The sequence below is a fragment of the Echiichthys vipera genome, assembly GCF_963691815.1.
Source record: "Echiichthys vipera genome assembly, chromosome: 4".
In the NCBI taxonomy this organism is placed as follows: Eukaryota; Metazoa; Chordata; class Actinopteri; order Perciformes; family Trachinidae; genus Echiichthys; species Echiichthys vipera.
Genome location: NC_139829.1, coordinates 8,529,277 through 8,554,747, shown reverse-complemented (window position 1 = coordinate 8,554,747; position 25,471 = coordinate 8,529,277). Strand labels below are relative to the sequence as shown.

The 25,471-nt window shown below is 39.6% G+C and overlaps 1 protein-coding gene across 1 annotated transcript in view; it reads left to right on the top strand.

Moving 5' to 3' along the window:
* smarca2 (SWI/SNF related BAF chromatin remodeling complex subunit ATPase 2) overlaps window positions 1-25,471 on the top strand; it is a 54,898-nt gene that overhangs the window by 6,822 nt on the left and 22,605 nt on the right. Inside the window, exons 7-24 of the mRNA XM_083912346.1 lie at window positions 1,130-1,256; window positions 1,486-1,659; window positions 2,153-2,326; window positions 3,050-3,220; window positions 4,613-4,663; window positions 6,153-6,283; window positions 6,651-6,708; window positions 6,954-7,051; window positions 8,061-8,208; window positions 12,780-12,943; window positions 15,108-15,174; window positions 15,259-15,369; window positions 17,757-17,999; window positions 20,265-20,378; window positions 20,762-20,866; window positions 21,859-21,945; window positions 22,733-22,779; window positions 24,899-25,065. Of these exons, the coding sequence (XP_083768472.1) occupies window positions 1,130-1,256; window positions 1,486-1,659; window positions 2,153-2,326; window positions 3,050-3,220; window positions 4,613-4,663; window positions 6,153-6,283; window positions 6,651-6,708; window positions 6,954-7,051; window positions 8,061-8,208; window positions 12,780-12,943; window positions 15,108-15,174; window positions 15,259-15,369; window positions 17,757-17,999; window positions 20,265-20,378; window positions 20,762-20,866; window positions 21,859-21,945; window positions 22,733-22,779; window positions 24,899-25,065 (2,237 nt within the window). The remainder of the gene's footprint in view (window positions 1-1,129; window positions 1,257-1,485; window positions 1,660-2,152; window positions 2,327-3,049; window positions 3,221-4,612; window positions 4,664-6,152; window positions 6,284-6,650; window positions 6,709-6,953; window positions 7,052-8,060; window positions 8,209-12,779; window positions 12,944-15,107; window positions 15,175-15,258; window positions 15,370-17,756; window positions 18,000-20,264; window positions 20,379-20,761; window positions 20,867-21,858; window positions 21,946-22,732; window positions 22,780-24,898; window positions 25,066-25,471) is intronic.

Below are 25,471 nucleotides of genomic sequence, written 5' to 3'. Positions count from 1 at the left end.
TGCAGTGTTCATGAAATGCTCAGACACCAGACAGAGCTGCCCTCTCTTCACCTTGTCCGTCCAATTAGGACATCGGAAACATTCAGCACCCCCTGTAAACATTGTTTACTAATAAACATCTGAGGCACCAAAATTCAAAACAATAAAGTCCGAGCTCATGAATTATTTTGCAATGTTCCCCTCAGTTGAGTATGAGGCGAGGGTAAGCTACATGAGAATACTAGAAAACATGTGCTGACAAAGAAATATCAACAGGTGTTTAACAAACCACCAAACAACTCGCATCATACCTGCCATAGATGTCAGCATACAGACACGTAGGAGCAGGCCAAGGCGATGCTATAATAGTTGTGACCAAGATATATACTGAGCGGGACATTTTAGAGTTGAAAAATCATCTAGTTAGTGCTTTCAGGTGAACAAACACTTTTTCTAAATGATCTCAATCCGAGTTTGGCTTTTATTTTCTATACTGCAGTTTCTCATTCCTGATAAATCTACAGGGAGCCAATAATGGCTAATCAGCTTATCAGCACCAAATTAATCAGCAACAGTTCTGATTAGGTCTATTAATTGTGTCAAGTCATTTATGAACCAGAATTGCACAAAAATTCTAGATTCTCAAATGGGAGGATATAATGTTAATTTTGTTATGTTATTGTAAATTGAGTGTCTTGGATTTGATCAGACAAAATAACAAATTTTAAGATGCCTCCTTGAGGTCTTGTGTTGGACTTTTCTTACCATTTGTTTCAGTTTAACTAACTAACTAACTTAATTGCAGCGTTGATATTTTCACGGACACTAGGGAAAGTAAAGAAACTGTGTCACTTGTTTCACTAAACTTTTATTCTTTTCCTTCTCATCAATATCACTCAGAAAGTTTGTCTCAGTTCATTTAGTACAGGACACCTTTATGTATCCCTTTCTGGGGGGGGCTCTGTATGACAGCATACACACATGCTTTGTCTTTAGGGAGGAGGCAGCTCTGCCACCTGGACTGAGGACATTGAGATGGTTCACTCTGCAAAGTACACTTCTATCCCAAACGTGCATGTATTATGTGGTCTTTCCAGGGTCGTTGTTACAGTTTAATAATTTAATTTATCATCATCATAATGTTCCTCAGGTTGCAGGCTCGGATTGCACATCGAATCCAGGAACTGGAGAGTTTGCCAGGCTCTCTGCCCCCTGACCTGAGGACTAAAGCCACAGTGGAGCTCAAGGCACTGCGTCTACTCAACTTCCAGCGGCAGGTACACAGAAGTTGCTATATTTAATGTAACTGCACAGAGTATTATTTCACCTAATTCAAAGTTAAGGGAGTTCCTGACAAGCCAAAAGGGATGAAAGAGTAAAATAAAATAATTTTGTTATCATTTTCTCAGTATAATAATTGAGATCTGCTTACCTTTTGAGTTTGCTGCTAAGATGTACAGTACAATTACAACATTATCAATACACCTAATCTGTGCCTTTCCCCAGCTGAGACAGGACGTGGTGGCATGTATGAGGCGAGACACGACCCTGGAGACGGCCCTCAACTCAAAGGCTTACAGGCGCAGCAAGCGGCAGACGCTGAGGGAGGCACGCATGACTGAGAAACTGGAGAAACAGCAGAAACTTGAGCAGGAGAAGAAGCGCCGGCAGAAACATCAGGTGATCCTAACTACAGTGTTTACAATAAAGTTCAGAGAAGGGCATAAGTCAGGGCTGTATTTGTTTTTGTCTTTAGTATTGAACCAACCCAGCAGCAGCAGCAGCACTGTTTTCAACGTGTTTTGAACATGAATTTGTCATGAATAGAAACCTGTCATAGCTGTCATAATAACTGTAATTTTTTTACAAAACAGGATTGTGAATCACTATTACTTTCAACTGATGTTTAAAGAAATCTCACCCTCCCTTCCCATTCACCAAATGTTTCCTGCTGGCTGCTTTTTAAGAAGATGAATGAGAGCAAACATTTTAACAGACATCTGTAGGCTGTTTCTTGATGGTCGACATCCACAGTCGAAACAAAACTTTCACAGCAGAAGAGCCTCTGTATGCTGATAAAGAAAATGGAGTCTGGCAACAAAATGTTTAGTGACTTTCTCATATTGGCAAAATAGCATTTAGACTTTAACAAATTTTCTGACTTCTTTTCCAGGAATATCTCAACAGTATCCTTCAGCATGCTAAAGATTTCAAAGAGTATCACCGCTCAGTGTCTGCTAAAATGCAGAAACTCACCAGAGCTATTGCCAACTGGCACACCAATACGGAGCGCGAGCAGAAGAAGGAGACAGAGAGAATCGAGAAGGAGAGGATGCGGAGGCTTATGGTAAGGACCTGAAAATCTAGATTATACATTATATCACACCATGAGACAAGAGCTGTATAAATGAAAGACACGCAAACATATAAATATAGTTCCAAATCACTGCTTACTTCCCCTGAGCATCCTATCAGTCCCAGCAGAGTGCCGGCAAACAAGAATCCCTGGCAATGACTGATATGTATGAATTGAGGACATCTAGATACAGACACAAAATCAAGCAAATTTAATGAATCAATTTCCAAAGTCACGTCAGCTTGATCTGGGCCAGTATATACAGTATGGCTGCGCTACAGGTGTAGAGTTGGCTTATTTCACTGGATTGCATGATGGTATGACACTTCTAAGCTCTAAAATTATGAGGAATAAGAGAGAAAAAAATGTTTTTCTTGTGATTACTAGTAAAATATCACATTATCTTACTAGAAATAATGTGTAGTAGGTAGAGAGTATTCTTGACTTCTTCACTACTGTGGCAATGACTAGGAAACAGTATTTAGTGCAGTTCAAGCTTGCTCAAGTATGTGCTTGCTCAGGTATGTGCTCCAACATTGATCTAATATATTGGATGGATGTATTAGCACACTGGAGCTACTCTAGTTATATAAAGCACAGACTATTTATTAAATTATAATCAGGCTGCAGATCTTTCTTTTTTTTTGCCAACTGTCCTTCTGAAGCTCTGGTCTTCTTCTAATGTTTACCTCCTGTGACTATCCCCCCTCCCAGGCAGAGGATGAGGAAGGCTACCGAAAACTAATTGATCAAAAGAAAGACAAGCGTCTGGCCTACTTGCTGCAGCAGACAGATGAATACGTGGCCAACCTCACCACCCTGGTGTATGAACACAAAGCTGCCCAAGCTGCCAAGGATAAGAAGAAAAAGAAAAAGAAAAAGAAGGTAGGAAGGAGAAGTGGCGATTGTTCAGAGTTGCTCCACGCTGATGGACGTCAAATTTGTATTACCCAAGCTCCCACCACAGCGACTTCCTAGTTGATCCAATACAGAAGTCCCAATAATTACAATTTGTTTAGTGTCCACTAGGGGCAGCTTTCATGCAATTTCTCATTGAACCCCCATGTTGTACGTTTTCACAACATAATTAAACCTCTTTAAGGCCTGGTACCAAAAAATCATTCTAGTCTGTATGTTTAGGTCATATCTCCCTGACAACACTAAGGGGGTCATTTTTTTTGTACCAGGCTAGTTTTTATTTTATTGGAGGTTAGTTTATGAATAATTCGGGGCGCCGCCTATTAAGTGTCGGAGGTATACGTCAGCCAGATGGACGTAACCCCCCCCCCCCCCCCCCCAACGTCACATCAATGCCCTTTTTTGGTAAGAGGAAATGAGGCGGAGTCAAAGTCTGACAAGATGGTGACTCCCATAGGCGAAGATGATTGGATCAGGTTGAGAGAACAGACCTCGACGGAGAGGCTACGTCCATTTTTTATACAGTCTATGGTATTACCATACCGTTTTATTGCTGCCATTCTGCCACTTTTACTATTGGGTAAAAAAAAACATGAAAAGAACAAAACCAACAATGTGTTAGTCGATCTCTCATCACTGTCTGGCTTCTTTATTTTGTGTGTGGCACTTATCATACCTGCTCTTCCCTACAGAAGAAAAACACTTTTAACTGGGTCACAAATATATAGTTTCATTTTTACTGGAGCATGACCAAAGCAGGAAATTACTTTTGGTCGAAAAACAGTTTAATGCAATACCAGCCACCACAGTTTGACTGTGACATGAATTCTGATTTATAATCACCTAAATCTCATGGTTCATTATTTTGTTTATTTCAAGCCTCTTCCAGAATCACAATGTAGTTATTGTCAAGGATCACATTGCCTTGTCAGTGACATGGTGGACTGATAGTATAGCCTGCCCGACATGATTTCACACCCTCTACCAGAGAAGCAGAACTAATCAATGAACTCATCTGGTGTCGTTTTTGACTGGAACGAGCACCTGCAGACTTTCAGCCATCCTGTCTGAGAACCCGAACACTGATGTTAGCCATCTGAAGAGGCTATTTGCATAACCACATATGCGTCCCTTCAGTTGTTGTACCTTATACTGTATATATGTACCCTTGATAATCCTGTCAGAGAGCTCTTTCTTGCCCTTTAATGGAGTAAAGGGTGAAACTATGCCATCATAGAGCGACCATTACTGAGAGATTATATGCAGGTGTTACTAGACTATACTTTAAACATACCAAGATGTTATATAGAATAAGGTGTAATGATACGTCCGGTGAATCGGTTTGTGCTTGATGTCTAGAAGGTGGATGGAGATGGAGAAGGCACCAGCGCCATTGGACCTGATGGAGAGGTGAGCAGTAGTCAGCTGTTTTCAGTCTAAAAGCTTAAAAAACCCATTGTACACTACCTGCAATCAGCAGATAGGCACAGTTCGAAACCAGGTGGTGGACATAGCGCAGCATCTGGCAGCTAAAGAGAAAGATATTTCCCTCAAGAGTAAGTAGAGACCAAAACTTGAGCTATTGAACTGAAATTCGTCAGGTAGACTCAAACATAACTCAGAATAAATGATAATGGTTTTCCGTAACTGCTTGATGTGCAAATAAGCAAATTGTTTGCCTTATCAACTTAAAAGGTGATTATGTCAATTTCAGTGTGTTCATTTGTTGCTGATGTCCAAAAAAACAGTTATCAGTTAAAAGAGTGTTTCAGATGGATCTCTGGCTGCAATTTTATTCTTTATGTATTTTTGGAGGATTTTTAACTGTCGAGTGAATCTTGTTATGGTGATCTTTACTGCTCTGATGCTTTCTCTAAAACATGTATTAATGCTGCTATAAAACAAAACCTATACTTTGTGCTCTGGCAGAATATAAAGAGAAAAAAAATCAGAACATCAGATCAAACAGGAATCATCCTTTTAGAGACAGACTGCACCCTGGGTGATGAAACAGCTTAAGCAAACCACACCTCTTATAAACAGTAAAACAACAAACAAAAAGATATCTGCAGTGTTTGCTCGTCCTCACAGTTTCCCTGGGCTTTTAATTGCATCTGCCCTCCTTTGCCAGAAATGGATACGCTAAGGCCTTAATGGCCCATTTTGGAACAAACACCCATTATTGTCCCAGTGGATGTTTTTCTTTAAAGGGGGCTGTTGAAGTCCCAAAAGTCGGATTCTATTGTAGGGGAGGCTGATGTGGACTGGGATTTGTTAACCCTCCTATTAGCCATTTAAAACAATGAATTAGTGAAGCAGGGACATAACTTCAAGTCATGTTGATCTAAATTTGGAACACAGACTGAAATATAGGCCACTGTCTAGCTCATTTCAGTTTAATTGTCATAGTGATGCCATTTTGATGATGATCAGCTTTATATCTACAAGGGTTGGGCATTCATGCATTGGTAAAAGTCACTCAGATTAAAAAAGATCACCACTGTCCACCAGAAACCTCTCCTGATTCATATTTTAAGATTGTATTGTCTTTTACGATTTAATTACTCAATATCTGCAGGGAAAACAGATATTGATTTGATTTTTACTTTAATCGTAAGAGGTAGAACTGAATGCAATATTTACAAATCATTTTGTCTTTAGGTCTTTCTTATCATATGTAGCCATAACATCAGCATCATGTCTGAACAAATCATAAGATTTTAGAAGAATTTTAACACATGATGCCACAGCCTAAGATCTTAAATGCTTGAAATAATATATATTGAAAAGTAAAGCATTTTGTTCTTTCAAAAGCATTATTGTTTGTCAAAAGATCTCCAACACAAGTTACATTTTTATCCAACTAAATGTTTCACCTTGTGGTTTGTTTGTCCTGAAGCCCATGGATGAGAGCAGCCAAATGAGTGAGCTTTTAGTCAAAGTGATTCAGACAGAGACTGGGAAAGTTTTGCAGGGGACGGATGCTCCCAAATCCAGTCAACTGGAGGCCTGGCTCGAGATGAACCCTGGGTGAGGAGGCACATTACTGCAAACACAACCTCTCACAAATTACAGTGATGTTATATTTGTTTTCCAAAAAAATATTCAGGTGACACTTATTTCTGCTTTTTTCACTTACTTAAGCAATTGTTTTTGCAGACATACTGTGATCTTGAAAAGGTTTATAAGGACAGAATTGTGAGGTCTGTGCTTTTAAAGGATGAATAGTTTGTCGAAGTTATCCCAAACAAAGTGATGAACACCCTTCCCTGCCCGTATTGGCAGCTTAATTTTGCTGAAGGTGTTTCTTATTTTTATGTGACAGACATATTAATAAATAGTAACTGTCCCCTGTAACTGTAGTAAATCTCCATTGTTTTCTTTCTTTAAAAACCAGGTATGAAGTCGCCCCGCGGTCGGACAGCGAGGAGAGTGGCTCAGAATTTGAGGAGGAGGTCAGTGACTCTTCTCATAAATTAACTGCACTTCTTCAAATGATGCAAATGTCATTAACCTCAAGTAAAGCCACATCTCAGTCAGACCAACTCCACACTAAACCACACATATTGAAATCCACCAGGTGGCTGTAGCTGTATGCACTTCACTAATGCCATCATCAGAGCTACTTCTCATCTTTTTGTGAACTTGTTATTAAATGAAGTATGCTCTCAGTCATGTGTCATCAATTTTGCCTTATAAGGAAGAAGAAGAGGGGGCCAAGGCAGAAATGGAGGACAAGAAGATATTCGATCCCAATAGAGTTGAGGCGGCTGTTGAAGCTGCCAAGCACGTTATCGAGTAATGTATTTTATGCATTATACTTCCACTATCTTAAATTTTCTATGCAGGGAACTTTTTTTTTGTTTTTAAAGTCCAAATCATAGTTCACTGGAAGCTCAGTGTTCTTTGTTGGAGAAGTTGCAAGCAGCAAAGGGGTCATATTTAGTGTCTTTATTAAACACAGTTGTGTTTTGGGAGTAACATGAATTAAACCAATCAGTGTCATCTACTGTTCCCTTTAAAAGCCAGGTGGGTGTGCAGCAGCAGGCACATTGCTATTTGAACAGTGAATTTAGAAGTACTTGCTATCTCACAACTCCACGTGATTGCACATGAGCAAACACACCAACCTTTTAACTGAGAGGGTGCACTGCTGGGCGTCCCTGTGTGTGTAACAAGCATGGCGTGCATATCGACACTGACGCCGTCCAAATCCACTTTTACGGTTAAATAATCCTCCTGTCATCCACCTGAATGAATTATTCTCACTCCCACTCTACCAGTCTCTGTAGGCTGTGGCTTTAACAAGTATGTATTGTATTGATGTATAAGTATTTTCTTCGATGTTTAGAGAGGCTGCCTTCAGTGATTGTAAATGTTTCAACATGCACAGTAAAGTCGCAACAGAAAATATCTTGAAACATTTAAGCAGCAAAACTGGAAGAAAAAGGTAAAAAAAAAATCTGTTTTTGATTTTGAGACGAAACAAAACACAAATAATCTCCTTTTGTTTGTTCCAAGCAGAAGGCATATGTGGGAATGAAACTGTCAAAATGTTAGGCGATCAAAGAAAAAAAATAAATTAATTAATATATATATTCTACTTAAATTTAAAAAATTAAAATAGAATAATAATACGAATTGTACTTAATCTATACTTTTCCAGATTGCCTCTCTCTCTGTCAGACCCAGCTACGGCTTAAAACGGCTCACTTAAATCAACACTAAAGAGCACAGTTCAGTCAGCATGCTGAAAGTATTGAAAGATTTCAAATACTCTCTTTTCTTCTACATCACGCACCTTCAGGTCAGCCAAGCAGGATGTGGATGATGAGTACAGTGTTCCTACTGGACAAACCAGCTCCCAGTCTTACTATGGTGTGGCCCACGCTGTCATTGAGAGGGTGGAGAAGCAGTCCTCGCTGCTGATCAACGGTTCACTCAAACATTACCAGGTATACACACACACGCACACACGCACACACGCACACACGCACACACACACACACGTTTAATTAGTAATCAATTAAACACAACAGTTAAACAGTTTTAGCTGTCAGTATGAAACATATAAATAAAATTTATAAGAAATATAAAATAAAATACTGCTGCAATTTTCCAATTAATAAAATACTACCTAAATAATGGCAACTGCAGCCTTAACTTAGGTTATGGCATTTGCCCATTCTGAATTCACAGGTAGGGATTGTTGACATAGTGTCGGGGGCTGGGTTTGCACAGCTTGGTTTTTTTCACAACAACCGTGATAGTAACACCTGGATGGTGCCTTTTTAAATCTGTGTTGATGTTCATAATTAACCTGGAATCCGTAGTTATCCCACACTTGGGATTTGAATGACAGGGGGACGTCTGCAAGCTCCGGTTTGATGTTATCGTTTGCCATGCTGTTCGCTAGCCATTAATTCACACAGCCGCAGGGGTCCCAGGCATCCTGTGCTGCGGCTTTGCCTGCAGCTGCCTGCTCTGCTACTCTCACGACTCTCACTCGGCTGCTACTCCACACCCCTGCTGCGCACGTGCGAGCCGAGCCGGAAGCTAAACGATCCGGGGGGGGGGGGGACTGCGACTTTGAGGTTTAAGTTCCGCACCGCAAACCAAGACTGAACATTCGTCATATTAAGGCTATCCTCTGTACACGTCCAGTAGTGCCTGTACCGTGACAGTTCGGTACGAATACGTGTTTCGTTACACCCCTAGATATGACATAACATAAGAGTCCAGTTTCCATTCATTAAATGGCAGAAATGATATGTGTAGTAGAAAACAAATAGTAGCACTTGTATGGTTCAGAGCCTTCTGACATTTTCCAGTATCGTGTTCATTGTGCCACATTGAGCCACAATGTCAAACTCTGTTTTGGAAATGTTTCTTTCACCAGTAGGGCCAGTAGGGAAGTCCAAGATGGTGTTCTTGAAGTTAAATTTTGTTCGACATTAGCAGTAGGAAGGTTGTGAGTGCTCAGGACTTTTGGCTTTAACTAGCGGGACTCCCCAACTGTTCTTGGACAGCTTGTCTTGGTCCTGGCTGCCAAGTGGCCCAGCGCCTCAACGTGCAGAGAAGTCTGATTTGTTTTGAGGGTTTAAATTTTTATTTGCTCTGTCGCTGGGCTGGTGTTGTCCTTGTTAAACAAGGAACACACTATATCCTTACTATATACTGTCAATTGTAGTAATCGTAATGTAAATACATCAGTTTATCAGAGTTGTAGAGTATAACGGTACTAAAGGCTTTTCTCAATGCCGATTCCTTTCTTCGCCAACTGACTTTGGTGAGCGTTTGATATTGGTTCATCCAAACACCTACCAGGTATTATTTAAAGGTTTCTTTCCTTTTCCCAACAGTTTCCAACAACACCTTTTCAGATTTTATGTAACGGACCATTTGAAGAGGTTAGCCCATGTTGCGTAGAAATATGTTTCAACATAGCGCTTGTGTTTACACCCTTCGCTAAAATTATCATTTTACAGACATTATAAGCTGAAATTCTGTCATCTTTCTTTGTGAATGAAACCACACTTTGAACCTTTTCTTCTTCTCCGCCAAGACTTTCATTGGGTTGCAAGTAGCGTAGAGTTTGACGTTGTTCTTTTGCAATGTGCAACTGTCAGAAAAACATGCAAGTATTGAATTTCTCACTTAAAAGACTAAAGCTTTGGCATATGTATAGCTTGGAAATGCACATACTGTATGGGCATGTGAGTATTGTCAGAGACAGACTTAAACATGTGTGAAACTGTCCTTTAATCTTTGTATTTTTTTCTCTAAGTTTGCAGATCCCATGGTCACTCTTTAAATGTCTTGTCTTGAGCCAGTGAGTTTTCACCCCTCAAAGTAATTGCAGATTAATGTTCTTAGTTGACTTATTGAGTAATCGACTAATCATTTCACCATGTAGATATGTTCAAACTAGGGATGCTCGATATTGGCTTTTCTGCCGATATCCGATATTCCGATATTGTCCAACCCTTAATTTCCGATACCGATATCACCCGATATCACCTGATACCGATATATGCAGCCTTTTTACACCAAAATTCATCACATATCACCTATTATGGAATTAACACATTATGCCTAATTTTATTGTGATGCCCCACTGGATGCATACATAAATGCAACACGGCTTTTCAAATGTAAACACAGTCTGTACAAAATAAGTTATTGAAAAAAGTGCCATTCATTTAATTGTTTGTGTTTTTAGAGAGAATATTTTGCCTCAAACACACTACAGACAACATCACAACAAGGAAGATGCATAGCTTCAGTCCACAGTAGTAAACAAACTTAGTTTTCTTTTCCCAGACTGAGTAACGACTGAGCCATAACTTGACAAATAATACAATCAATAAATCAGCAGTCAAGCTCAACATGCTAACCTGTATTGGATCTAACGGATACAGCACCAGAAATTACCTTCTCGACGTGACGGTAAACAATGCTGTACAATTCAGGTCAGCACTGGTCTGAGAAATACTTGTGACTGGGCGTTATACAGACATAACGGGGCTCGAGGAACTCCACACGTTTGGTGAATCCGGCATCCTGAACAATAGAAAAAGTTTGTTTCTCGGTGTCGGCTGTTGCTTCTTTTCATCACTTTGCTGCACAGATGTAGCGTTTAACTCCGCATGATTCTTCTTGAGGTGGGTGATCAAATGTGATGTATTAAAGGAAGACGCCTTGTTTCCTCCTCTCATAACGGACGCCTTGCAGTCATTGCACAGCGCACATATACTGTTAGTAGGTGACACTTGGAAATACTTCCAAACCTCGGACATCTCATGCACCGGGAGAGCTGAAGCTTGTTAGCCACGGTTAGCAACCTACGAGTGAGCGTGTTGTTGTTGTTATACGTCATCAAGCATGCGCCTGTAAACGGCCCGTGTTGCATTCAGGTACACTCGGAAATGCTGAAGCCTACGGCCCGTGTTGCATTCAGGTACACTCGGAAATGCTGAAGCCTACAGAACTAACATCGGTTGTAAAAACCCGATACCGATAATTACCGATATTACATTTTTAACTCAATATCGGCCGATAATATCGGTGGGCCGATATTATCGGACATCCCTAGTTCAAACATATCTGCTGCTAGGCAACTGAATGCTGAATCATCTTATTCAGGTTTAGAGACAGCTGTCTGCTCGTAAAGAATAAGATGCTACCAAATTGTTTTCCAATGTGACACTATAATCCAGTCTATACATCACAAAAGATACGGAACTAGTAATTGGATGCTGCTAACATTTATTTTCTTCCAACCAGGCTGCAGTCCTAGCACTCTACTGATTTATGGTGTGCCAGGCTTAAAATTACATATTGTGGCAGCTCCTTGGGGAAATTGGAGGGATGTCAGTGAAACAATAATTGAATCAATTGTCTGCTGTGCCAGTAGCGATCTGTGTCACAAACCTGCATTTATTTACAGAGGTTTCAGATTAATATGACAGTTTATCATTACTTATTAATCCTATCTTCTCCACCAGCCTTTCTTTCTATGCAGTTAGCTCCACTGTCAGGCATTTTATTAACTTACCTGCAGTTGGCAATTTGTTGACAGTCCCCATTTTCTGTTGCCAGTGCCTGTGTGCCCTTTTCTTTTAATCAGTACTGTCTTTTGCTGATTGTTACCAGTAGGCCACAGGTGAGCTACACAGCTAGTAACCCAGTTGATATCACTTGAATCACTTAGGATAGAAATTACCAAAGTAACAATGAGATCAAAGTGCATTTGCAAAACTCCCAATGAAAAGCATTGGATAAACTTATTTAGATGCATCTAAAGGTTTGTACTACTACATGTAGACAGGCAGAAGAAAGACATTTTAAAGGCCAAATATTCTCTGGTTTCAGCCTCTCAGTTGTGAGGATTTGCTTCATTCAGTTTCCTTCATCTTATGTGACAGTATAATTCAAATCTTTTGTTGGACAAAACTGGCATTTTCTTTATTTTCTGATGATAGACCAACTCATCATCAAGAAAACAATCAGCAGATTTAAAATCATCAATTTTGAAAGTATGTGCTAGTTGCATACCTATTTTATAGCAATTTTGCCTTTTAGACTCACGTCTAATAGTGAAGAGGTGTAAAAAAGTAAGAGTAGGACATGACATGCAACATTTATGTTCTGGTTACATATTAGCTATCTGTGGCCCTGAGTTATTTCCCTTTTAGTATTCGGATTGTCATGCTCACAGTCCTCAAATAAATTTTGAATGAAGGTTGTCCATTTAGGGTGCAGCGATGGAAGCCGCATGGAGGTGCAGGAAAAAAAACACAGCGGGCTGCAATGAAAAGTTGAGACCGACTCATCTTTAGAAATATGCAACCCGACATTACTTAAAAAACCTCTTTAACATGTCATATTTAAACACTGCTCAAAGCTCTGTGTTCATGTGCTCATTTTTTGTTTTTATACTGTATTTTTATGTGCTGGAGAAGAAGAAAAAATGACAGACAGAATGATATTTTAAGGCTTGCCTTCATTTCTCTTTCTTATGTAGGTCCAGGGGCTGGAGTGGATGGTGTCCCTGTACAACAACAACTTAAACGGCATCCTGGCTGATGAAATGGGCCTCGGCAAAACCATCCAAACCATTGCCCTTATCACCTATCTGATGGAGCACAAGAGGATCAATGGCCCCTTTCTCATCATTGTTCCTCTCTCGTAAGTACTCCTCCGCATGCATTCATCACAGCTCTTATCGTGCAGTGTTATGACTCCCTAAAATATTTCTAGCGAGGGACTGATGTACACCGTTTTAAAAATTACTCTAGGAGATCATTTTTTTACTGAAATACATCAACCCTCTCAGTCTAAATCACAGGATAGAGCTGTAATGGAGAACAGGGGAGTCAAGAGTCTTGTTCCTGATTGACACACTGATGCACCTGTTGCTTAAATTAAATTCAAGGGTCAGGTGTGCACACTCGTCTGCCTACAGGGAGGGATGAGTCAAAGTTAGCAGCATACAAAAACTGCCTTTAAAACAGCAGTGAGTTACTACTCTGTTCAGACAATGCTGGACTCACCAGTGCTTTATTTTAGCATCCAGTTTGTGTGAAGTAGAAACTCACCCACTCCCGTCATAGAAATAATGGGCAAATATTTATCAGGATTTAACATTTTAGCATGAAGAGTAGACCACCCTGATTATAAGATACTCCTTACCCCTTCCTTACCCCCTGTTTATAGAAAAAAATAACTTTTTAGTAACAAGTAACAGTCCTGTTGGGGAAGTTTCCAAAATGTGCCATGGTAAATTGGCGTGCCCCACACCGTGTTGGTCTTAAAATGCGATGTGGTCAGGTGCATTATTGGCGCATTGCTATCATGAGGCAGCAGAAACACACAGCAGCACTTCTCCTCATTTCCTCAGCAGCATTTGCTCATATGCAGTGAAATGGAGTTGTTGATGGGACAGAGGGTTAGGACCTGTGTTAGGTCAAACTCAGTCTGGCTCACCGGATGTACAGTACATTATAAAGCCTGACATCCAGTTCCACATTCTCCTCCCCTCTGCCATAATCTCTGTAAACAGATTCTGCATGTGAATGCAGAATCTGTAGGAAACAGGATTAGATTTAGGTAGCAGAAGCAGTCTGGTTTCCGTTTGTAGTCTGAGTAGTATTTACCAATCATGTTTGAGCATTCTTTGTTGCATATAGGTAAACAGTCTGTGTAGAGAGAAACCTAGGCGTAATGCATTGGCCGTTGTGTGACAACGATTTTACTTTTAATTAGCTGTTTAATCTGCATTTAAATGCATAATTGTATGAAAAAGACGGTGTCTCTCAACTCCAATTGCATTATTGCGTCTGAAGTTGCTAATCGGACCGTAAACAATGACTGCTGCTTCAAAGAGGAAGTCTTGGCCCAGATATCTGCTGGTTACATCAGAAAGCCTGAAATATAAGTTATTGCCCCCAGAAGCTTATCTGCTGCTAGAAAGGTAGCTGATGGATTCAGAAATTGCCTCTGCCGTTTCTGCTATTGGGTTTGCACTGCTCAATATGTTTGTGATTGGTTTAAAGAAAAACAACAAGCCAGAGCGGGCAGACCATTAATTTCATTTAAATGTCGAAAATATCCCCCTCACTGTTTTCCCACAATTAATCCCGTGAAATTCTTTAAACACAAACACCTCCAGCCTTCACTGGAAGCAGCAGGAGACCATCTCTCCAGAGTGGACCAGGGTGCAGTTATTTGGAGTTTTAATCCCACTCCCCAAAAACAACAATATAATTGGGTTAATGCTCCTGGGTTCAGCTTCTTTAAACATGGCAGTTTAACAACTCTGTTGTAATTCCCAATTTCACATTTCACCTAATTAGTATTTTTTTTTCTTGTCATAATTTACAACTGCAGACATTAAAGGATTTGAATGAACAATCAATATGGTTTTTTTGCACAAGACTGATTTTTCATCATTACAGAGGGGTTCCCAGCTTTTTGTAGTCAAACTGAGCAGAGCAGTTCACTTAAATCTGAGCTCAGGGCCTCTGTGTTTTAATGATCCTTTTACATGCACAGTAAGCTAATGTGGAGGAAAGCCCGAAACTCACGCTCTTTCAACCATAGTTGTGTGAAGTTAATGAGCAGAGAGATTGATCTGCCTGGGGGTCTTAGAAACCCCACTCCATAAGAAGTCTGTTTGGAAAGATCGTCGCATTTTGTTTTCTTCTGACATTTGTTGATCCAACAGTGGTGACAGACATTTAAATGAATACTCTGCCTCTTAATGAGCGATTCCTCTTCAGGTTTGGCTAAACTCAGCGAGGAATGTGCCTAGAGTTGTTCTAAATTTAGACAACTTTCATTTTTTCCCCAGGACTTTGTCAAACTGGGTCTATGAACTTGACAAGTGGGCACCGTCTGTGGTCAAAATTGCTTACAAGGTAAGAATCATTTTAATCTCTCCCCCCCGTGATAGCTTTTTGCTGACAGAAAGTTATTTTTTTGTTTGTGTCTCCCCATGGAAGGGCACCCCTGTGTTGCGCCGTGGACTTGTGCCTCAACTCCGCAGTGGGAAGTTCAATGTCTTGCTGACCACCTATGAATACATCATCAAGGACAAGCACATACTGGCCAAGGTGAAGCAGAGCTTTGTTTTCCCTCTCCACTTCTTTCACTTGTACTCTATTGCCATTTTGTAAACTTCATACCCACAGCGCCCCACATATTTCACAGATACATTTATTTAACATAATCAGCGGTTAAATGACTGATTCCAGAAAAAAGTGTTTGCAAATGTTTGTGACTGACAGTCTCTATTTAAATTGTTCTGTACTCATAACAAATTCTAAGTAAAGGCATCTTAAAAGGTGGAGTTATAGCAGGCGCTTTCACACAGAGATTTCGAGTGAGTTCATTTGGGTCTTAAACTGCAAGAGGAGCTTCATCATAGGTCTTTGTCTCAGTTTTTGGTACAGTGATCAAACAGTCTGTGAATCTGAGCGCTCTACTGGGGACATACAGCACCATCAGTGTTATACCCAGCAAATTACAAGCCTGGCAGCCCACCGAGCCTAAGGGCGCACTCACACTTGTCAGTCGTACCATGGTCAAGCACGAATGACGGCTGAAGTCTAGTTCGTTTGACCAGTTTGACTACAACTGTTCTGTGCCCAGGCACAGCACGCTTTCCAGCCACAGCACGGTTGAGTGAGATGGGCTTTAGTAGAGCACGGATGCACATGTACGAACTTTAACATGCGCATGTGTATGAGCATGAGCAGGCGGTCCGGAGAGTATTTATATGTGACTGTCCCCCATTTCACGGTGTTCTGATGCGGAGGTGGAGTGTTTACTGCAGATTTGGTCAGATGAAAATATTCAAAAACAGTTGAACAACAAAAAAAGTCAGAGGGATGATGACTTATAAGCCAGAGGCAATCGAGCCGAGGCCCAGATCATTTCAAGTTATGTGAGTGCAAGTCCTCTAGTGGGGAGGACGGATCATCTGGGCCAAGTGTTAGTACGCCCAAAGTTGACTCCCTGCATTGGGATTTTTTTTAATTTTTAACATGAAATGAAACTATGCTGAGATAACTTTTGCTGTGATTATTGGTCAGGCTGCTTCTGTCCTCTCTGTGCTGGAGTTTCACAACACAGGCTGTCAGCGACAGGGGCGCCCAGCTGCTCCCATCAAGGATCGTTAGACTCACATACAGTAGGCAAACTTGACACCAGTGCTGAACTTTAAAACATTTGAGCTCTTTTCTTTATTCCAGTTTAAAATATGGGAGCAGCAGCTCTCTGTGTGAGCTTCAATTGATTTATTGACATTTTGGGGAGACTGGACAACAGTGCACTGCGGTAGCCTACTTGTAATACAGTAAAGCACAAGCTTCTGAGTATTTTAAAGTAAGAGAAAAAGTCTGATGTTTGTATTGCTCTTTTGATGATAGAATGATGCGTTAGCTGCTTAACTGTATGTGACTGCAAAGTAAAATCAGTTCAAATGTGGGGGTGTGATGCGGTGATACCAAAACTTAGAGCCTCAGTTTTGTCCTTATTCTTCTAGAGGATGTCTTGGATCATCCCTATATTCTTTTCATATATAATTAGAGAAGCATACATGCACTGGGTACTCGTACTAAAATGTAAGGTCTGCCAGCTTGATCAAAAGTTTCAGCTGCTGTTAAACAAAAAGTAAAGAGGTCTGCAACACCATCAGTTCAATTTCTAAGAAACTTTAGGCTTAGGCTGGACTTAATTATATTGCTTTATATGTCATTAAGTTTCAAGGCTGTAAACTTAAGTATTGATTGCCTGAAGTGTATATTTGTACACAGTCGGTGCTGCAGAAAGTTGAATACTTTTCACTTTTGCACACAGCTTGGTAATTCATTTATCTTTTCTCTTTGTGCTTTGTGTGTTGTTATTGTGATGTGGGCTGGAAAATTAAATAAAAAGAGATTACTGAAGCACTTCAAGGTGCTGGCTATTAACTCACCCACAGACTCAAACTCATTTAGCACTTTATCAGAGTCTCCGGGGAGCTGTTCATCTTAATGTCAGGCGTGTGCAGAGAACTTTATGTCCATGGCTTGCATGTCTTTTGGCCATTCTAGGTTTTATCTAGTACTTGATTTTACAGTAACTATTACAACCAAGTTTTATCATATCTGCCCAATTTGCAGTAAATGTAATAAACATTTGGTTATAGGTAGCTGAAGTAATTCACACCAAGCAAAAAGTTTGCTTGTTTTATTAAAGGTGTACATGTACATTTATTTACATAACTTAAAAAACTTGCTCAAACAATTACTACTAGCATATGGAATGAGAGGATGAATGAAAAACTCCTCATTTGTATGCAGCAGTGTTGTGTACCCTGAGGGTATTCGGAGTAGACAATCAATCATTTCTTGTTTACAGCCACTCTTCAGCTCCTTGCCAATAAAATATATTTCAAATGTAAATTATTTTGACAGTTTTTTAGTGTGGAAATCACTAAGTTTTCTTCCACATACAGATTCGTTGGAAGTACATGATTGTGGATGAGGGTCACCGCATGAAGAACCACCACTGTAAGCTGACTCAGGTGTTGAACACCCACTATGTGGCTCCCCGCCGCCTCCTCCTCACCGGTACACCGCTGCAGAACAAGCTGCCCGAGCTGTGGGCCCTGCTCAACTTCCTCCTGCCCACCATCTTTAAGAGCTGCAGCACCTTCGAGCAGTGGTTCAACGCCCCGTTTGCAATGACAGGAGAGAGGGTACGTATGAGGAGCACAGCATGGTTCCTGTCATTTTGGTCAAATATTAATAGTTTTAGATGGACTTGGGTCTTACAGTGGATCAAACAGTTTTGCAAATACTCTTAAATAATTTGGTATATTTGGTGTATATCTTGAGTACCAGAATCACAGAAAGATCAAGCATCTAAGGCTACACAGAGGTGAACAGATTCAACGCATTACTTGATCTACTTAGGTTGTTGATATCCGATCAGGGTATCGGACCGGTGCATCTCTAAATTCATTATGTTAATTTATCATCTTTTAATGGAATTGTATTGTGATGAAATGATATATTGTATGCCTGCCATACCTGTAGAGGAAGTACAAGTATAAAGTATCAGTATAACTGCTATAAAGTTTGAAATTACAGCACTTATTTAAAGGCTTAATAAGGTTTATTTTTTAGACACAATTAAGAGTCAAATGTTCTGAATGACGTCAAGTGTAATTAGACTTTCCCACGGGAAAGGTCAGATAGAAAGTGCCTTCCTTATTCAGAGGTGCTGTAATGTGAAAAATACTGAATATCGCCGTTATCTGAGCTCACAGGTCACAGTAGGCAGAGATGTCCACCTTCAAAAGGCATCCTGCCCGAGGCTGAGGAAGCCTTTAAACCCTATTTGAATAATTTAAATTTGAATTATAAAAATATTAATTATCATATTTTCAAACCATAAAGTTTCATAATCTCTGAACATTCAAGCTGCTGGTTTAATTGACTTTGCTGTATTTTTTCAGGGTGGGCTCTAACTGGCAGCTCACTTTGCAAGGAAAATACAAATGAATTCACTGTTTATTTTTAAGCAGCTAGCAAGCAAAACAAAGTGTTTGAACTCTGCAAGGCTGAACTTAAACCACCTTTGTGAAAGTTAATAATAGTTAAGAGTCCATTGATGTTTTAATGGCTTTCATTTTCTATTACATTATCATTTAAATTATTCATATCAAAGGTGCCCTGCAGAGTTGTCTTGTAAACAAACAACAGCTGTTACATTCAGTGATACTCATCAAAACAGATTGTGTGTGTCCCTTAGGTCTTAAGGTGTATTACACTGTAAAACATGGGACTTAATAGATCGCTTAGTTTCAGAGACTCAGACAGTGGATTGTTTTTTTAACAACCTTGTAGCTGCATCTGAATCTGCATGCTGCTACCTACTGATTTAAAGTGTAGTGAGTTAGCCCCAAAGCTAACTTTGTGAAGGTGAAACGATGGACCAGCCACTCACATTGTAATGACAAGTCTTTTTACACCACTGGATAAAAGTGTCTACTTTGCCGTGTTGTGGTGGCGTCTGTATAACCACACTTCACATCCCGCTGAGAGCTACATCCAATCAGCAATCAGGTAGATCTCAGGCAAGGCCATATTCTACTCGGTCTAACAGGGTAGTCATCCAAAGTGGAAACGCTCCTAATGTCTGGTGTGGAGATCCAGTTATTTAACCTCTAGTGAGGGTGTTCACAAGGCCGATGATGTCACTAGAACCCTTTGTGCTCCAAGTGCCAAAGTGGTGGGAAGTAGGTTTCGATTTCATTAGTACTCTACTGGGTTATAACGACAGTCGTTGGAGTCACAGGAGGACATTTGTGAACAGTTGTTCTCTGAGGTTAGATTGTTGAATCTCCTGAAGGGATGAAAGGGCGGCATTGTAAATTGGAAATAAGTGGTGTCTCAGACCTCCTCCTCTGTTTAGCGATGGTTTCTCTACTTTTACAAAGATGGCTTCTTTTACTCCTCTTTCAAACCATCTGTCCCGACTCCTGTCCAGGCCTGAGGAGTTAACTCTCCTGTGGGAAACTTCCCACCAACGACTTTCACTCCAACGACGGTCGTTGGCACTTGGAGCACAAAGGGTTCCAGTGACATCATCAGCCTTGTGAGAGGTTAAATACCTGGATCTCCACACCAGTTAGTTGGACGAGTGCCAGCCTGGTCAGATGCGTACATGAACTGATGAAGCCTCTTGGATGAGAGGTGAAAAGCCTTCCTAGACAAACAACCAAGTCCACTTGCTTTTCGCTTAAATTTCTTTGGGGATAACGATGTCCTTGACAAATGAGGACATTCACAGAATTAATACATCTTGTTTAATTGTTGTTTTTACATTAAGGTTACGCTGCAGTTTTTAGGACACATCAGCTGGTCTCAGCGGTTCACTCTGGTGCTTAATCCTGTTGCCCAGTGAGCATAACAAAACATTCTCTGATATATATTATCACATTTGCTTCCTTCCTTAGGTTGACCTAAATGAGGAGGAGACCATCCTGATTATCCGGCGTTTGCATAAAGTGCTCCGCCCCTTCCTGTTGCGCAGACTGAAGAAAGAGGTGGAGTCTCAGCTGCCGGAGAAGGTGGGATTAAATGTTACTACATTGATTTGACGTAACATGATTTTATATTCCATGACATGAATTATAAAGGTCAGTGATCTGAAAGCTGTAGACTGTTTACTGCACATTAAGATTCATTTGATCATGCTGAACCTTTCCAAGTATAAAACATTTACTTGTGTGGTTTACTCACATGCTTTGTGATTTGTGTGTTTTTTTTTTTTTTTAAATACATAGCCTGACATGTAGACGGTTAATTGTGCAAGCTACTTAAAAGTGTATTCAGCTTTATCTGCAGCAGTGCAGATAGCCGATGTTAAGAAGACAGCCAACAACAGCCTTGGCACTGAAAAGGCGCCACTGTTTCACTGAATGATGCATTGTGTTTATTTTCATTCACACAGGTGGAGTATGTCGTAAAATGTGACATGTCTGCTATACAGAAGGTTTTGTACCGCCATATGCAGAGAGGCATCCTTCTCACTGACGGCTCGGAGAAAGATAAGAAGGTAACGCACTGAGACCCGCGTGGCTTCACTGCACGCCTCTGCTTTGTTTTATTAGTGTGTGACATGCTGAGCTGTATAGCTTAGAGCTCAGTGATATTTACAGTTTCCTGCTGTCTGACATCAGAAGGTCCTTGAATCTTGTAAAATTGGAGTTTCAGCTGCCGTGTGCTTTTGCTTCAGATACAGAATACATTGTAGCTTTAATTAAACTTCTAAAGCTACTTCTTGACTTTAAGCCTCAATTATGTTTCAGTACACGAGGCAGTTTGTTTTCTTAACCACCTGCAGATGCAAGTCGCACAGGTTCTAAGATAAATTGGAATAACAGTCAAAATCTGTGAAGTTCAAAGTAGCGATCAAACAGTTAATATCATGTTAGTGCTTAGGTTGGCACAGTATTTTAAACGTTGATGCAATTTGAGTGTAAAGAACGATACTTGATACCTCTTTGGTACCACAGCAATAAGAAAAATAAGTCCTTGACACACAAAATGGGATAATTTTTTTCCTATTCTGTTTTCTTTTTTAACAACCTGCACACACTGCTGATACATAAAAAGTCGCTTGACACAAACCAACTCACTGGTTTTCTTCCTGGTTGCTTAATTTGTGCAGCCTTGAAACATGACGAGTACAACAATGTATCAAATGTCACCTTGAAAACAATGTTACAATGTAAAAGGAGCCACTTTAATGAACCCGCAGATAATTATTACCTGAGTCCTTGGCTTTACAAAGCTTTATAGTAAGTTTGAGCTGGTTGTTTAGCCGTCTGGCTGAAACGTCACAGTTTTGGTTCCCTCTCACCGTTCTCATAGCGTTGTTTTTTAGCAGATAAAGCTGTAAAACAACAGACAGACAAAGTTAAAGACTAGCTGGAGAACATGTTGTTCTAAGTGGCCTAAACAGATATTGCAGGTTTAAACTCACAAGTTCATCATTGCTTTGATCTGAAATTTAATGTGATTTCTCCATCTTTAAATTTTCCCCAGGGCAAAGGAGGAGCAAAGACGCTGATGAACACCATCATGCAACTGAAGAAGATCTGCAACCATCCATACATGTTCCAGCACATTGAGGTGAGTGCTGCTAACACGGAGATCACTGATACTGGCTGTAGTCTGGCTGTGAATACTACCACCAGAAAATATGACACTGGTTTCCACTGTACTGTACAGCTAATTGCATATTTATTACCTTCAATTAAATGTTCACTAAATAACAGTGAAAATTCGGTTTCATTGAAGGTAATAAATATGCAATTAGCTGTACAGTGTTATTTTTTACATTATTTAATCTATATCTCGTTTGTTAAACCTTTTGTTTATCCAGCAATATCTGAGATGATGTCTGACATTGTTCATGTTCTTAAATTGAAATAAACTCATTACACAAACAGTCTAGTTCATAATTAAGGCTGACTCTTTTCAAGCAGTGAACTTTTGTTTTCTGCAGGGTTATCAATTTCAAACAAGTCCTGCATGAGAAAACATTTGTAAGGCAAGGCATCTTTATTTAAACAGCTCACTGTACATTTTTTGTTTTAAATAAATAAAAAAAAATAAAAAAAACAGGAGCAAAGAAGAATAAAAAAGTAAAAGAAAAGAAAATAGATCAAGTTTAAAGTTATTAAAGAGAGCTCAGCTACAGTATTAGCACATGAAAAGAGAAATGTTAACATACAGATTGAATTTAAGAAGAAACTTTCAGTCCACTTCAACAAAGTACCAAGTTCCTGTCTTCTCATTATGATAATCATTATGATAGCTAAGAGACTTGTTTGGAAGTCTATCTCCAGGGCTGCCAAATTTAAACATGGGAGTTAGTTTGATACTTATTTAAACCAGTAAATGTTCTCTGTTGTAGGAATCTTTTGCTGAGCACTTGGGCTTTCCAAACGGCGTCATTAGTGGGTAAGTCAGACAAAAAAAATGACACACACACACACACATCATTTTACTGTACTTCTATCATCCTATGCAATAAAGGAGTGGAAGTGACAGATGCCGTCACCGTTCAAAGATGTATTATGTGTACTATCTTATTTATTTTAAAGTATTATGAAGTGATTTAGGAATACTTTACTTAAACCTCCATTCAGCGTCTACAGTATAACACCATATAATATCTATCTATATATATATATAAAATAAATTGTTTATAAAACACTATACAGGCCCATATTTAAGTGTTTATTATAATCAGCAATCTAATTGGTTCATAGCTCTGATATAAGTACCACAAACATCGGCTATGACATGTAGACCTTTGCACAATTCATTGTTACTCCGTGCCTGAGAATAAAACTTTCCAAGTCGGGACTGAAGCCATTATATATGCTCTGTTCGAAGCCACCAGACTCCTTAGATAAACAGTGATTTTACTTCATAGAACACCAAGTTGCTGGTCTACTGTTTAGTTGATCAGTTAGTTTGTTTGTGTTTGTGTTACTTTGGTGAACGCTAGCTGCTAGTTGAGGCTACACTCTATAGCAACCACCTCTGTAGGTCCAGCCATTTATTGTGAACATTATTATTTATTAATAAGAAAATATTTAAATTGGAAAGTGCCTTTCATATTGCCACACTTGATGAGTGTATTATAAAAGCAATAACTCACGATAGTTGTGTATTTTATTTCAGTCAAGGGGTGTTGTTCTGCCCAATGCAACAATGTCTCTTATGAAGATACAGTATATTGTATATAAACTGTGTTTTACTTCATTTACTTTCTTTTATTTTCTGTTTATAAACCAGCTTTTAATAATAGGTGCCCAAAACAGGAGTCATACTTGTTGAGAAATCTCTTTAAACTACATTAGAATATGTTAACATACTGTTATTAAATGTTTATATACTGTACTGCTTATGATTGCTTAATAGGAGGGCTGGGATCAGGTAAACACACATCAGGATGCCATTTACTTCTTCATTATTCTACATTGTCATTCCTGTCAATACAAGGTTGTCTGTAGAAAACCTACCTCTATTCAGGTGTTTTTCTTTTCTGAACAAAATGCACACAATTGCAGACGAATGGATTGACATTTATTTGCAACATTGTGTACAGCGCCATCGTTATTTTTTTTCCAGTTTCTTTACATAAAGGTCATTCAAGCATTTAACACCTAATGCGAGAAGAAACCCAAGTCAAATGTTAACAGCTAGTGTATCAGGTAATTGCAACATCTCTGCAATATTTACTTGTACACGGCAGAAAATCACTAGTAGCACCGATTCACCTGATATTTTCAAGATACATGAAAATCCATGTTCCAGCCTGTCTGTCATATTTTATACTTTAAGTATTACTATGCTGTGATATTCTTTGACGTTTATCGCTCTGGTTTCTCTGCCACATAAATACCACAAAAAAGCATTACTTTACAAAATGCCAGAAACAACAACGTGTTGAAAGGAACAAGACATCTCAGCTCTCAGCCCCACAGCATAGAATCGATCAAGACAACATGCAGTGCATTGAAACGTGAGAATTACATTGATTTAAATCAATAAAATATCTTGTTACACCTCAGACCAGTTTGAGGTGAATGAAAGTAAAGTTGTTTGAAGGTTTTTTGCTCTTGAGCTGTCTGTGTAATGTTGCTCCAGGCAGCCAGATGTCTTTGTTCCAACGTGCTGGTTACAGGACTCAGAATGTTGCTCCTGTGTAGTGTGTGTGCTCACATTTAAACTCACGCTTACTCAAGCATCAACTCAGTACATCCGCACACATATAACTCCTTTGAAAAAAGTTGTATAAATCATTTTATGGCCACAGATGGAGCTGCACAAAATCTGTTAAATCACTTGGGGCAAAGTTGATTGAGTCGGAAGACGGCAAGTTTGACAATAGCAAAAAATCTGGGGTTGTGAAGTTAGAAAGTACCAGCATAACACACCTGAATCTCTGAGCCAGCTGTCAAGTCGGCCAATTCAGACAGTTACCTGCTATCAGAGACTTTAATTACCAATATATACTGTAGGTAATGATGACTTATGTTACATGTTTTGCGACATTACATCCACTCAGGCTTGATCTGTATCGTGCTTCTGGGAAGTTTGAGCTTCTCGATCGCATTCTACCGAAGCTGCAGGCCACCAACCACAGAGTCCTGCTCTTCTGCCAAATGACCACTCTCATGACAATCATGGAGGACTACTTCAGCTACCGCAACTTTCAGTATTTACGTCTTGACGGTAAGCTCACACCTCTTCTTATGCTTAAACATTATATGATCATCAACTCTGCAGGTGGATACAACTTAATAATGTGTACAACATTATGGAATACATAATAATTAGTGTTCCAGACATATTTTAACAAACATACACATTTTATTTAAAGTAAAGCAAAATCCGATCCATCCTTTACTTTGTCCCAGGACGGTCAAAGTTTTGAACCAGATACACTACTGTTCAAAAGTTTTAGGCTACTGAAGTGAGGTTGTGGAAGACAGTTTCATGTCACAGGTCATACACCATTGCGAGACTGAGCACAACAACAAGACACAAGGTATTTATACTGCATCAGCAAAGTCTCTCTATACACAGATTTCAAAGCAGACAGGGGTTTCAAGATGTGCTGTTCAAACTTTTTTGAAGA